This window comes from Trachemys scripta, chromosome 14 (assembly GCF_013100865.1).
Source record: "Trachemys scripta elegans isolate TJP31775 chromosome 14, CAS_Tse_1.0, whole genome shotgun sequence".
Classification (NCBI taxonomy): domain Eukaryota; kingdom Metazoa; phylum Chordata; order Testudines; family Emydidae; genus Trachemys; species Trachemys scripta.
The window spans coordinates 22,981,594-22,995,877 of record NC_048311.1 but is presented as its reverse complement, the minus strand read 5'-3'; the positions used below and the strand labels follow the sequence as shown (position 1 = coordinate 22,995,877).

The 14,284-nt window shown below is 38.2% G+C and overlaps 1 protein-coding gene across 6 annotated transcripts in view; it reads left to right on the top strand.

Moving 5' to 3' along the window:
* SPAG9 (sperm associated antigen 9) overlaps positions 1-14,284 on the top strand; it is a 105,468-nt gene that overhangs the window by 21,363 nt on the left and 69,821 nt on the right. For 5 of the 6 annotated variants that reach the window (XM_034788971.1, XM_034788974.1, XM_034788970.1 and 2 more), the window contains exon 3: positions 8,922-8,992. In XM_034788971.1, coding sequence (XP_034644862.1) covers positions 8,922-8,992 — 71 coding nt within the window. Of the gene's footprint in view, positions 1-2,379; positions 2,460-8,921; positions 8,993-14,284 lie in introns of all 6 variants that reach the window. The other variant, XM_034788980.1, reaches the window with a different exon arrangement.

Below are 14,284 nucleotides of genomic sequence, written 5' to 3'. Positions count from 1 at the left end.
ACTGGAAGACTTTCTACAGCTAACACTTCATGTGAATTTAAGAGCCTAGGTTTTGTGGGGTACAATTTCTTATTAGAATGCATGTATTCATAAACCCTGAGAGCTGCTGGTTTAGAACACAAACCTCATGAAGCAAATATCACATTGCCTAGTTCTGTAGAAAATTGATTAAACTCCATTGTGCAACAAAGTAACTGCAAAATGCTTGGGTCTTCAGAACATTCTTGTTGAGCACTAACTTAAAAAAAAAATTAAGTTTCGGTCTAGAATTGCAGCAATAGAAGCTGAAGTCTTCTTTGCAATATATTGGGTCACAGTTAGTTACAGGGCAATTTTCTCCCTGCCTGTCATATCCATTGTCTTGACAGTGTAACCTCCCCTGGAGGAACCAACCCCATAGTGCAGTGAGGTAGTTAGTGCCATGCCATTCAACTCTTGAATTGTTGCCAAGTCTGGTACTAGTGGGCCTACCTGGAATGGCTTTGTGGTTTGATCCCCCACTGTCTCTAAGAAATTAATGAAAACCACCTACTAACTTCACGTAAATTGCAAAACTGGACATGGCCAAACTCTGGATATTACTCACTTGAACTTGAGCAAGGCATTCAACCTGTATTAAAAAAAATAGTTATATAGGACCAGAAAAGGATGAGGATCCAGCTGACACGGTCTTACAGCATAACTTTATCAACTTAAAATGTTTTCTAGAAAAACCTTGTTTTTTGTTTCAATATCAATCCTTTATTTGAGACAACAGGCTGGCCTGTTTAATGTAGTTGTTGACTTACTGCACCCAGTGGCATTGATTCTTCGTCTGTATTCTGTGGAAATCAATAGCCCACTAGATGGAGCAGAGCTCCAGTTAGAGAGCTCTTCATAGGAGTCAGTCACGTTACAGAACTGGAGACACAAATGTAGTAGAAAATCAGAACAACATAATGGATCAATGTGCTTTACACTCTACTTGTGTAAAGCCTATTAATAAAACTAATTAAGGGGGAGGGGTAATGTTTTAAAGTTAACCAGTATTAATCATAAACATTACTTGACCAATATCAGAACTGACTTATTTCCCAGGGGAAAGTTAACAATAAAAGGTTTAGCTGCTGCCCAGGCCTGATAAGCTACAGATTTGTTGAGGATCTCTAGTTAAATTTTAGACTGCCTTCTAAATGTTGCTTATCAAAAAAACTTCACTTGCTGTAGTTGAGTTACTTACAGCAAAGGGTGTGTAAGATTTTAAATGTCTTTCTGGATTTTACATTACGGCTTGTTATGGTAACCTGGCTTCTTTTATAAAGTTAATGTACTGTAGTTTTAGCATCACTGTTCTCCTGGTATTGAGCTCTTTTAGAAACAGCAACATTTTGTATCGTGATTCCATTCTTCACTCTGTTTCCCACCCTACCCCCCCATTAGTGTTATCCCTGCTTCTGCCCACTACCTTGTCCTTTTTTCACCCTATAGTCATTGTCAGGATGCTCCATTACTTTTGGATGTAGGTTGGCTAAACAATGTGGTAGATTCAAGTTGTTCTGGCAGAAATTGTCTTTGCCTGTGTCTTGAGTCTAGCTCAGCGGGCTTCAATTCTTGGGCATGGGGGGATCCTAGAGTGCTACTGTTATATCAACATTAAATGAAAATAACATGGATTTTAGATGACAGCTTATTTAAAAAATTTCACTGTTTGTCAAGTTTAAGGATTTTCAGTGATAGTTTCTACTCAATCAAATTGGGAACTTAGTGGGACTTAAAGCAATATTAATGGACACATTACTGTCTAAAGGTAATGGATGTCTGTTCATTTTATGGGATTCTGCAAGCAAAAAACTGAATATATGCACATTGCTATTTACTCTAGTTTCTCAGGAAACAAATATTTCTGTAATCTTGGAAGTCTAAATCAGCATATTGTCAATTTTAAAAACTTGCAGTGTAGAACAAGTATTAAATGTGAACTATTTGAAGGTGGTTAACCTCTTGCCAAGGAACTGAGTTTACTGTTTGTCTTAAACAGTATGTTTTACAGTCAGATTCTGTCTAGCTTTCTTATTGCTCTGTAGTTAAACGCTTGTGTTGAATCAATTTAGTTTTTCCTTGCCAAGGTTGGGATGGTCAGCCTATAAAGTAGTCACTAAAGAACGTGTGTTCTGTATCTTTTAAAGTTGGTGTGAGACATGCTGTTAGGGAATCAGTTGAAGGAAGACTTTCCAAGGAGAACCTTCAGAATGGGCTTAAGTGTCATGCAAGTAAGGCCCACTAATAAATGGGATCTCTTTGCCCTGCCTACACAGCAGGAGCTGATAATTCCTCTTGAGGAGGCATCTGATCAGTTGGATTTGGCTTTCTAGCAGGTTTGTTTCTCTTTCTCCCCCTTAGGCTAATCAGCAGTTTGAGGCAGAGGACAACAAACAGATGGAGGGTGTTCCAAACTTGGCAAAAGCCATCAAACTTGGGAGGTAAGCTCTGATTTTTGAACAGGCAGGGCAGGCAGCTTTTATTGCCTAATCCTTCATACTTGTTCTCAGGATGGAGGTGGAAGTTCCAAATGCTTCACCTCAGTTTCCCTTAATACTTCATTTCCTGTTTTGAGGCTTGACTGGTTCAGTTTGAGATGAACTGGATAAGTTAAATCAAGGAGGCTTAGGTTTTCATATGGAGTACTGGTATTTCAGATCTTTGGATACTGTTTCACTGTGTGCTGTATATCAGATTGCAGATGGGCCTTGAGCGTATGTTTAAAGTGAACATTTTCTCTCATGGAAGCTTTATTTTTCCAATGGAATGTTTTCTTTTCAGTCTAGTGTTCTGACTTTTTGAATATTTACAACTTGGTTTACATACAATAGTCAAAGCTGACTAATATTTGTATAGATGCAGAACTTCATTGAGGATTTAGAGCTCTGTATAAAATTGAATTGTCTACACAACAAATTAGTTTAAAAAAAAATTACTTCCTTAAATTGATCAATGAGGATTCTTCCACTGTTCAGGATAGTATTTTTCAATGTGTAAAACACCATTTAAATGAACTAGGTAAGGTGTTATTTAGTAGGTGTTTATTGTACCTGGAAAGATTGAACTTTTAGAATCTACTCTGCACTATTGCAAAATCAATACTGAACTTGTAATGTGCTATGACAAATTGGGCTATAATGAATTTGGAGGGCATTCAATTAACTTCACTAATACTAATTTTTTCTGAAATTGAGATTGGTGATATGCAAGATCTGAGAAACTAGACTTCACTCTATGCTGAATATTAAACAATAGAAGTAATTGAAGTAAAGGACTGTTTCTTTGTGGTTAAATACAGATTAAGTCTGACAAAAGTTGCTCAATTCTTGATGCTCTGGCTGTCTTAAATGGCAGCAGATAATGATCTTGCCAAGTCATCTTCTTAAAATACATGTGAATGTAATTATAAATAAGGCTAACTGTTAGACCTCTCCCTTCATCTGAATAGTTATATTTGGCTAATAGGAAAATTGAGAATGGATTTGTTTTCAGCAATTTAAGTATTTATTTCAATGCAAGGACCAAAACAAGTTGTTTTTAATCTCTGCTTGAAATTTTCTGTAGGCTTCCTTGACCCCACCATCCTTGTGGTGATGTCTTTTAAATATTTTTCTAGCCAGAAATAGGGGTCTGAGACATTGGATTGCAAAAGGAACTTTTTCAGTTGCTTTACAATCATTTCTTTAATATAATTTCAAATTTCTACCCTTTTGTTTTTAAATCCCTTTCCTGTGAGGCTTTAGGCTGTCCCAAATGGCACTATAGTTAGCCTACCCCCAGCACTGTGCTTTGCTGCACTTAGTGGCTGTGAAGTAGCATAGACTAAAATGAGTGTTACCTGGGTGATTTCAGACTTCTACTCTGCTCCATGTGCAAGCTGAGCAAAATGAAAATGAGGCAACCTTCAGACTTAGATTAGTTGCGCTGTTGGTATTCTTGCCAGTCTAAAGGGCTTTGTGTACTGCCATCTAGCCTATGGCTGTGGTGATGTCCTGTTTTCCTTGGGAATAGGAGACCCATTTGTAAGCCCATATTAATTGCTAAGCTTTTATGTTTCTTTTTTGGACCAGGTTCTGATACCCTTACTCAGTATCTTAGAATTTTATACTGTTGTTTATCAATGTTGTATCTGAGCATCGTCTGTATAAAATTTGATAGCAATAATGAAGTCCCTAAAGGATTCAATGGAGTATCTGATTCTCCCTTTTTAAGTAAAATATCTTGGGATTGGGGGTGTTTTGAGTTTTGTTTTGCTTCATTGGCTTCTTTTACGGGGTTGTTGGTTTGTGGGAGCGGGGTGAGTTGTCTGAGTAGATGGGATTGTGGGTGTTGTCATTCTTGCTATAATGAAAAGGCTTTTTTCTATTTAAAAAAAGGGGGGGGGAAATGTTGCAGTGTTGGCTAAAAGATGGACAGGTTCCTTTCCTCATTCCAGGGTTTGCGCATTTTTCTTCCCATGGCAAGGGCTGTGTGCTCCCATTTTCCCCCCGCTTTCCCCCCAGGGACTATGCGCACACAGTCATTTGTCCCCTCTCTCCTCCCCCCACTCCCCCCCTGTTTTTTCTTTCTGTTTGGGTGATAAGTCATTCAGGATATCAAAATGTTAAACTTTAATGGGAGGATGGACTGAAATGAGGTGGGAGTATTGTTATGCTGGAATGTTATGCAGGTTTTTTTGACCTATAGACAGTTGCAGAGGTGCTTGAGGCTATGATGAAAAGCTGGCAGGAGCTTCATATCGCTCATTTTTTCCTCTTCTGGTTTCCAGTTTTTCCCCAAAATTAATAGGGTTTTGGCCATTGATGCCTAGAACGTTCCATGAAATTCTGTAATTGATCAGATGTGGCATTCAAAAGTTATTTCATTAGACTGAAAAACAGAAAAATGCCATCAAGTTGAGTGTAAGGCTGTCACAAGCTTGACCAGCAAAGCCCAGGATGAAATGCATGAGCAAGAGACTAGACATTCAGTTGTAGGCATCTTGCTGAGGAAAGGACTCCAGAGGAGATTAGACTAAACCAGAGTTAGACATTTCGGTCACATTGCAGGGCCTTCCTATAAGAAAATGTTCCCATCACAAATAGAATGGTTATGAAATAAATCTGTGTGGGTGTGCACCCTGGGTCTTTAGTGCCTGCATCTAGTGAAACTGTCACCATAGCTTTAATTATGGAGTTGCCATTCTTGTTAGAATAGACCCAATGAAGGAGGCAAATAGCCTAATTTGGGGTAGTGCTAGGACAGCATCAGTGATCTTAAACTATTAACCACAGTAAATTGTGGAAAGCAGATTTTTCTGCTGATTTCATTTAGGTAGGCTGTTGTGATCAAAATGAAGCGTTGGGAATTAGTCTCATGGTTTAACTGTAAAGTGATAGTCTGTAGTCATTTAAATGTGGTATGTGTTTAGGTCACCTCTAGTGAATTCTGGAGGATCATTATGAGCCAGTACTAGTTAAGACATATAAGTCAGAGGACTTAAACTTGTATCAGTGTGTTTTTCTGTGCTAATCCCCAGCTGTGACTGCAGTGAATATAATCTTCTACTCGCCAGCACTGGGAAGCAAAATTTTAAACCCAAGCCATCATTAGTTAATATTTAGCATTATCTAGGTCCTGATGCTATTTCAGTGTACTTGGAAACTGTTTCTAAGGAAGGGAACAGGTTTCCCATAGCATGAAGCCAATTAGCAATGCTATTTGCACTTCCTGATTTCCAAACTGCTTGGACTGAGGCAATTTTTGAGCACCTGAAAAATTTGGCTATGAGGGCAAAAGAGAATGACCATAAGACCTTTCCTCTTAAAAGTCCTAAGTCTGCTGAATTGACAAATGTGTCCTACGTATTAGTGACAGGAAAAACTAAGGTGAGCCAGCCTTGCTTGTTTTAAATATTTCTACAGTATCTTTCCATCTGACCAAGGCATAGTTAACTTAGATTGTAAACTGGTACGCTGTAGTCCAGCTGTACTAGAAGATAATAGTCCATATAGTCTGATAGAGTAGGCAAAAGTTGGCTTTTCAAATAAAATCGGTTGTTTTTCTCTGGATACTTATCCAAAGCTTCCATGCACTTATCTTCTCTCTGTGAGTGTTCAGAATGGACATTGCCTCTGACTGACAAATTAGAGTCTTCTTATCTGCTTTACTCTACAGTGCATTGATAATTTCTTTAGAAACGCACAGCTAAGCATCTTGCATCCTATATCAAGTCTTTCAAAATTAATGTTCATGTATTTATTGCTATATTTACATTTTAAGGATATATCCTTAATTGCTGCTAAATTCATTTTAGAGGTCTTGTTCAGCCTGCCATTATGTGGATTAGATTTTTTTACTGTATTGTAAGATTGGTTCATAGAGGTGTATATATATGTGATACTTTTGAGCAGTTTGATATTTATAGCTAGAGTGGAAAAGGTCTTGTCAAATATCTTAATGCTCTTAGAAGAGCAAGATGAGATTAGAGAGTAATGTTGATCGAAGTGCACAGACAGTTGTAGGTTATGGTTATATCTTTTGAATCTATTCAATTTGAACATTTTAAAACTAGCATCTATATAAAGTACCTATATAAAGTATATCCTAGGTGCAAATGTAGAAAATGTGGGGCACTAAAAAATGGTGCATTGAGAAATATTGATGACAGGAGCACGCTGGCAATAGTAGAAATGCACAAATTGCGGAGAAAATATTGGCATAGGTCTTGTGATACTGTGGTGTTTGGCACTGAGTCTATAGCTGCAGACAGATTGGTAACTGTATTGTAAATAATCTTGAGGGGTTTAAACAAGGCAAGTGGAAGAAGAGGACCTCAACTAGAAAATATGGAGCACTTGCCTAAATCAAAAGAATACATAATGTAATATTCTCGCACGTTCCACAAGCAGAAAGTTAGAGTTGACAAACTTGTAATGGCAGGGGAAAAAAGCTCCACAGCTGAACAAAAAGGGAAAAACAAGACTTTAGGTAAGGCCTTGAATAAACTAATTGCAAAATAGGGCAAAGTAGACACCAAAATCAACAGATAAGTGTTGTCACTAACAGCTTATATTGAAATGACATGAGTGAACACCGCAGAAGGCCATGACAGACCATTTTGGTTGGAAAAAGGATTTTCTAAGAACCTTCCTAACACTGTACTGAATATTAGAATTACATTTTTTGTTATATGAAAGTTAGTGTGAGAATTCCAATTACAGTTGAGTTAGGAGCTAAAAGTGTTAAAACCAAGGGTAACCTTGGCTTTATCTACTGAGAACTGTAGATGATCCTGTACTGGTACAGTACTTTGTTACTTTTCAGATTGGGACAGAAAACATACTTGTTTTACTTCTAGCCCATTTCTAAGTTGAGGGGAGCAGCTGATCAATTTGGTATATCTTTGACATACCAATAGCATGCAGATTTAAAATACTCCTTTTTTAAAATACTTTGCATTTTGAAAGGTAGCCATAAGGTTTTTAAAAAATAAATAAAAACAACCACCAACAACCAACCAGCATTTTAATTGTGAGAGCTAATTCTAACATGGACCCGGCTGTTCAGAATTCTACTTCTTATACTAAAAATGTAGTGCAAAGAGAGCATTGAGTTTATAAACTATTTGGAAGAGAAATGTGGTATAGGGATACCATAACCTTGGAGATAACTTGGTCTAAGGCCAGGTCTACACTACAGACCTACATCGGTGTAACTTAATTCGCTCGGGTATGAAAAACCCACCCCACGAGTGACATACGTTATACCAACCTAAGTGCCAGTGTGGACAGCACTGTGTCAGTGGGAGAGGGACATAGCTACCGCTGCTCAGGGAGATGGAATAATTATGCCAACGGGGGAGCTCTCGCTGATCAGCATAGAGCATCTGCACTAACAGTGCTACATCAGTACAACTGGGCCCCAGTAGTGATTCTACTGTAGTGTCTTCACTAAAGTGCTACAGCGGTGCTGCTGTAGCATATGTGAAGACAAGCCATAACCAAAAAAACCTATCATCTTTAATCTTGTAAATGAAGACTGCACTGATGGCTAAAAAAATTTCTAAGTTGTGTTTTAAAAAACTTTTTATTTCAGTACATTTGTCTTCAAATGTAAGCATTCAAAGAAAAATGAAAAGTTTAGTTTTGCATCAACAGGACCATTACTTTAATATACAATGGAGTGCAGGGTTGAACTCTTAAATGTAAGAACTTCAGTTATGGCATGTGGAATACTGTAAGTTTTATTGCCAAATTATTAATACTTTAGATCACTGTAATATAGAGTATCTGGTTAATATTTGCTCTGCTTCAGCCATTTAAAACTTTTCAGTGGAGAAATATAGGCTTGATTTAGGCCTGTGAGTTGGCAGCCTGTTTATGTAGAAGAAAAGTTTTCTAGATTCCAAGGCTAGAAGCTACCATTGTGATCATCTTGTGTGACTTCCTATTGGTAATGCCAATAGATAGCTTGCAGGTGTGACCTCTGAATGCAAGATTAATGGTATAGCATGTGATAGGGTCTCTGTTGCTTCCTACTTTCTCTTGTTATGCATGTGTGAAAAGATCTGAACTGGTAGAACGAATATAAACAATTTTCCTGGACAAATTTAACTGGAAATCTGATTATTTAATAGTCGTAACTTGTCGGTGAAAAATGTGTTTCAGCTCCATATGGCTATTTGCAACCTTTAGGGGAAGGAGTGTGCTTTCTTTAGCTGTAGAAGGGGGAGTGAGAAAGATTTAAGAAGGACAATAATAGAGTTGAATTTCCTCAACTCCATTAAGTGCCCTCTTGCTGCTTGATATCCATCAATTGGAATACCCTGACCTCTGGAGTGACAATTTTGGACTCTGGAAATCAGACTTTCAGTAGCTGGTATCGAGTCTTGTTGGGTTAACCTTAATTAATTTTTTTTTCAGTTAGCAGACTTGAGGAGAGGGAAGCAGAACTGAAAAAAGAATACAATGCACTTCATTCAAGACATACAGAGGTAGGTGTCTAAATACTCTTAATTCATTTCGATATAAAATATTTACACCATGTGTCAACTTAAGCTTCTTGTGTACAGCAGTTAATGCCAAAGTGGAAATTTTTTAGCCATTCTAGCTTGCTAAGTAGTGTACACAAAATTCTGTTTATGGATTTTGACATTTTTGTTGCCAACATCCATTGTACACAGGCTCCATTTGGCATTTAGTTGTTTTTATTTGCCATATATGTTTGAGTGTACATAAGTTTTCCTCAACACTTTCCTTGTACAAAACCGTCAATTATATCGACACTTCTCTCATATTCAGGCCTTGTTGAAACATGAGCATCCTCAAAATTTCCCATGCCCCAAAACAATTTTTCAAAGCAAATGTAATGAGCTGCAAACAAATAAATAAAAAGGTAACATAATCCGCTTATTTCTGGGGTTCTGACTGCTTTTTCCACAATGCCAGTGGTTCCACTTTCTTCCTTGAGAGTTCATTTACCCTAGGAAATCAACTTAGTGCTGACAACCATTGTCTGAAGAGAGTTTCCCTTCATTCTTTCTCTCAACTGTTAATAGTAACTGCTACTTGAGACGGAACAAAATTGTTCTCAGCGTGGTCTGTTCTTGCAGTTGAACAGTTATAAACCATGTGAAAGAGGCCTGTTACTGAACAACTGTTAGCAAAGGGTCATCTTCTTAGTGCAGGCAGGGATCCTAGCTGGCCCTGTGTTCATGTGTATGTGGGAATATTTCAGTCTAATAAAACTTTAATTTGAGTACATTTAGTTAACTAAATTTGCTATGTTGTTCTGGTATTGAGAGAATCTTACTTGTTGGCCCTCTTATTTTCTGATTCCAGCCCTTTTACTGCTCCTGTTCTTTCTTAACTCTCCAGCAGTAGTAAATACTTAGTCTTTCAAAGTGAGAGCAGTTCTGTTCTGGACTTTTCAACTAAAAATATTGTTGAAACATGACATTTGATTATGTGTAACATTAGCGCAGTTTTCATCTACATGAATGTGTTAGGTGGCGTATGAGGCATCACAACACTGACAATGAGTAGCAGAAAGGGAATGAAAGCTTCACAGGAGCTGGAACCATGATGTTTATGGGCTTTCAAACAGTACAAAACAAGATCTCGACTATGTTTAAAAAAAAGTCCAAATTTTAAAAATAAAATTCAATTATGTTAGGGTTCTAAAGATTTTACTGAAATTTTTAATTAATTGTAAAAGTTTAGGATAAAATTTTCAGACGTGCCTAAGGCCCATATTTTTAAGGGTATGTAGGCATTGCAATGCTGTCTGCAGATATAGACTCCTAAGTTCCTAAATCTCTTTTGAAAATGAGATTTATGCTCCTAAATCAGTTGGATTGCAACACTGAGCATAGCAATGCCTAACTACCTTTAAAATTTCGCCCTAGTCTCATTTTCACAAATGATTTAGGCACTTAGCAGCCCAAGTTCCATTGGCTTTCATTTAGAATTAAGCTCCTAAATGCCTAAAGTCACTTTTGAAAATGTTACCCTTAGTCTGTTCTGTTCTGTAGCTGTTAATTAACCTGTTTTTTAATGTGGAAATTTGAGCCTACAAGTTGTGCACAAAATTTTGAAGTATGTATGATCAAACATAGTATCCTTGAAACTGTATTTTCAGAAATCCATGTTTATTATTCTAAATATATGTTTACACTATTGTAGTGTATAAATGTTAATATAGCTCTTGTCTATTGTAGGAGGCTATATACGTATATAGACTTCCATAAAATATTTTTCCCAAAGAAAAATATTTTGTTTAATGCAGAAAAATAACACCCCTAAAGTAGACTTAGTTGAACTTAAAATTGTGAAACAGGAGAAATTGAAACACTACAGGGTAGGTAACTGTTTCTGCCACTAGTTTAGTTTAGCAAAGCTTAGAGCAGGGGTAGGCAACCTATGGCATGCGTGCCAAAGATGGCACGCAAGCTGATTTTCAGTGGCAGTCACACTGCCTGGGTCCTGGCCACCAGTCTGGGGGGCTCTGCATTTTAATTTAATTTTAAATGAAGCTTCTTAAACATTTTAAAAACCTTATTTACTTTACATATAACAATAGTTTAGTTATATATTACAAACTTTTAGAAAGAGACCTTCTTAAAAACATTAAAAAGTATTACTGGCATGCAAAACCTTAAATTAGAGTGAATAAATGAAGACTCGGCACACCACTTCTGAAAGGTTGCTGACCCCTGGCTTAGAGCATAATGGCTTGAGACCCTAAACTATAATAGTAGTTTGAATTTATATTGTATATTTAATGTAAGGATCTCTGTGCTTTAAGCATTAGCCTCACAGTACTGAGGTAGACTTGACATACATTTAGTAGACAGGAAAATGGAGAGTGAGTACCCAGTCCTTGTATTATACATCCAAAACCGCTCATTGAAATCCTAAAGCCGACCAAAAAAAAAAAAAAAAAAGGAAGAGAACCAGAAAGAACCAAACAGGAGGGAAAGAGCTGTAGAGAGGAAAAATCAAGACAGGACTGAATGGCTTCTTCATGGGGATGAGAAAGTAAAGGAAATAAGAGGCCTAACAGGAAAAAAAAAATAGACTAGAAGAGGTGACTTACGACAGAGCACTGTGGGATCCCATGATGTGGGTTTTGGGAAGTTTTTGTAGCTTCTGAAGTTAAGGGTATGTGAGGAATGCAGAATTATGCCCAGAGGATAATCAGTAGTACAGCTAAGACTAGTACCCACAAGTCTTAATTTCTCCTTTCGTATTGTTACAAGTAGGCCAGACTATCCTTCTGAACAGATTGTGTAGACATCATTGCCTGTTTTTCTGGTTCTGAATAGAAGTTGTCTCCCAGACAGAACTGGAACTTTGATATCTGTTGAGCTGCTGAATTTGAGTTGTAAATTTCTGAACAAATCCTTGGAAATGAACTTCACATCAAAACCAGTTAAATGTCAAATTTTGGCTCGTCTTTTGCTGTCCACAACAGTTTTGTCACATTACTGCCCATTTGTGAATATTCCAAGGCTATTCCAGGCTCTGGAGTCGATTGTAGTGGCCACAGACCCTTCTTCATGTCTTAATCCCCTCTGCCCTGTCCCTTCTGCATGACTTTCCTCCTGCCCTCATCCCCCATCCCCAATCAAAACTTGTCCCCTTCTGCCCTGTCCCTTTTAACCTATTCTTGTCATGTCTCTCATTGGCCTCCAGTCTTTCCCCTCCCCATACTGGCTCTCAGTCTTCATCTACAGGCTCCTCAAGCAGTCTGTCTTCCACTGCCTCTCACCCAGCTCCTTGACCCAGTCTCTTTGCCCAGCCAGTCCCAGTTCGCTTCCCCGCTCCTTGTCAGATCTGTCTCCTGTTTCTCCCACACTGATTCCTGCTTTGGCCAGTCCGTATCCCCTCTTCCCCAAGCTTCTGGCCTGATGCCCAACCAATACCCACTTACCCTCTCCTGCCTCTCCGTTCAGTCTTTTTGCTCAGCCAGCTCTAGTCCCCATCAATTTGTAGTCAGTTTCTCTTCCATCCCCTTCTAGTCCAATATCCTGCCTCCTTCCCTCCCCCCGCAGTTCAGTACTTCCTTTGCGTTTGAGTCAGATGGCTGTCTAGGTGCCAGCAGGGTGTCATTGAGAGCGTAAAGGCAGGAGATACAGGCTCCCTGCTCTCAGCCTGGCCCCACTCTGGGAATAGAGTATGCTCTGTGGGGATGGTGCATGCTTCTTTTAGCCAGCAATAGGAGCTGTGAGGGTCTGGAGCATGCTCATTGAGCATGGATTCTTCATGAATTTTAGCTGTTAAACTCTAGCACTTCTCTACTTGAGTATATGTGAACTGATATTTTTTCAGAGGCCAGATTTGGGTGGATTATCACAGGAACAGTAAAAGGTACATCCCTGACACAGACACCACCTCTGCTCCAAAGCACAGGAATGCTGCAGAGTCTTAGTAAAGATTATCAGGATTATTTTTAACATTGCAGTTTTTCCCCCTGGGTTTCATTCTTGGATACAGCTGAACTGTTTTGGCTGAAACTTTCTAAAAAATTTAAGACTAAGGCAGACCCATGGTATAGAAAAATTCAGCCCAAATGGTTAGTTTGGTAAAGTTATAAGCAATTGAAAACAGGGTTTTGTAATGGGAAGTGACAAGCAAGCTTAATAGGAGGTGCAACCAGCCCTGCCTGTAAGATATATGTGGTATATTTAAAAAAAGTTCAGACTTTGAATCACTTTCTTGCACCCTTTTGTGTTGCTTGTTTAAATGGTGAACTCTCTGGAGCAGAGACCATGTCTCTTTGTATTGGTACAGTACTTAGCACAATGGGCCCTGATCCTGACTGGGGCCTCCAGGCATTACCATAATAGAAATTAATATAAAGGTTTAAATGTTTCTTCATTTATAAGAGAGATCAACAAATGTGTATAATCAATTTAACTTGATTTAATGAACTCTAACAGAATGTTTGGAATATCTTGTTTTTTATATAGACTTTCTTCCAAAATGGACAACAAGCTATGCAGGTTCGGTTTATTCAAATAATTTACTAAACATTTCTACAATTTAAAATGCACTCTTTTGGGTGGGGAAAGTTGTTTCCTTCGATTTTATTATCACTGAGGTGACTATCTTCTACCACAAAGGAAAAGGACTTAATGCAGCTCGTTCTTGTCCCATGCCCTTCATCACAATTCTTCCTCAGTTTTTACTCTGGGCATTCCGTTTCCTGTGCTGTGCTTTTTGACTGATGCTCTAGCCTACACCTTTCCAGTCACTTTCACTTAGGTGTCACTCCATGTTCCCCTCTTTTCTTTTCCTTGGCTTTCTCCCTTTAGTAACTTCTCACAACCTAATACTCCCCAGACCCTTTATAAAAATCGTACGTGACATTTGCCAAACTGCACATTTTCATTCTGTATTGTATGTTTCAGAGTAGCAGCCGTATTAGTCTGTATCCGCAAAAAGAACAGGAGTACTTGTGGCACCTTAGAGACTAAAATTTATTAGAGCATAAGCTTTCATGGACTACAACCCACTTCTTAGAATGCATATAGAGTGGAACATATATTGAGGAGATTTACACACACACACACACCCATGAACAGGTGGGAGTTGTCTTACCAACTCTGAGAGGCCAATTAAGTAAGAGAGAAACTTTTGTGATTATCACTTCAAAAGTTTTTTTCTTACTTAATTGGCCTCTCAGAGTTGGTAAGACAACTCCCACCTGTTCATGCTCTGTGTGTGTGTAGATAAATCTCCTCAATATATGTTCCACTCTATATGCATCCGAAGAAGTGGGC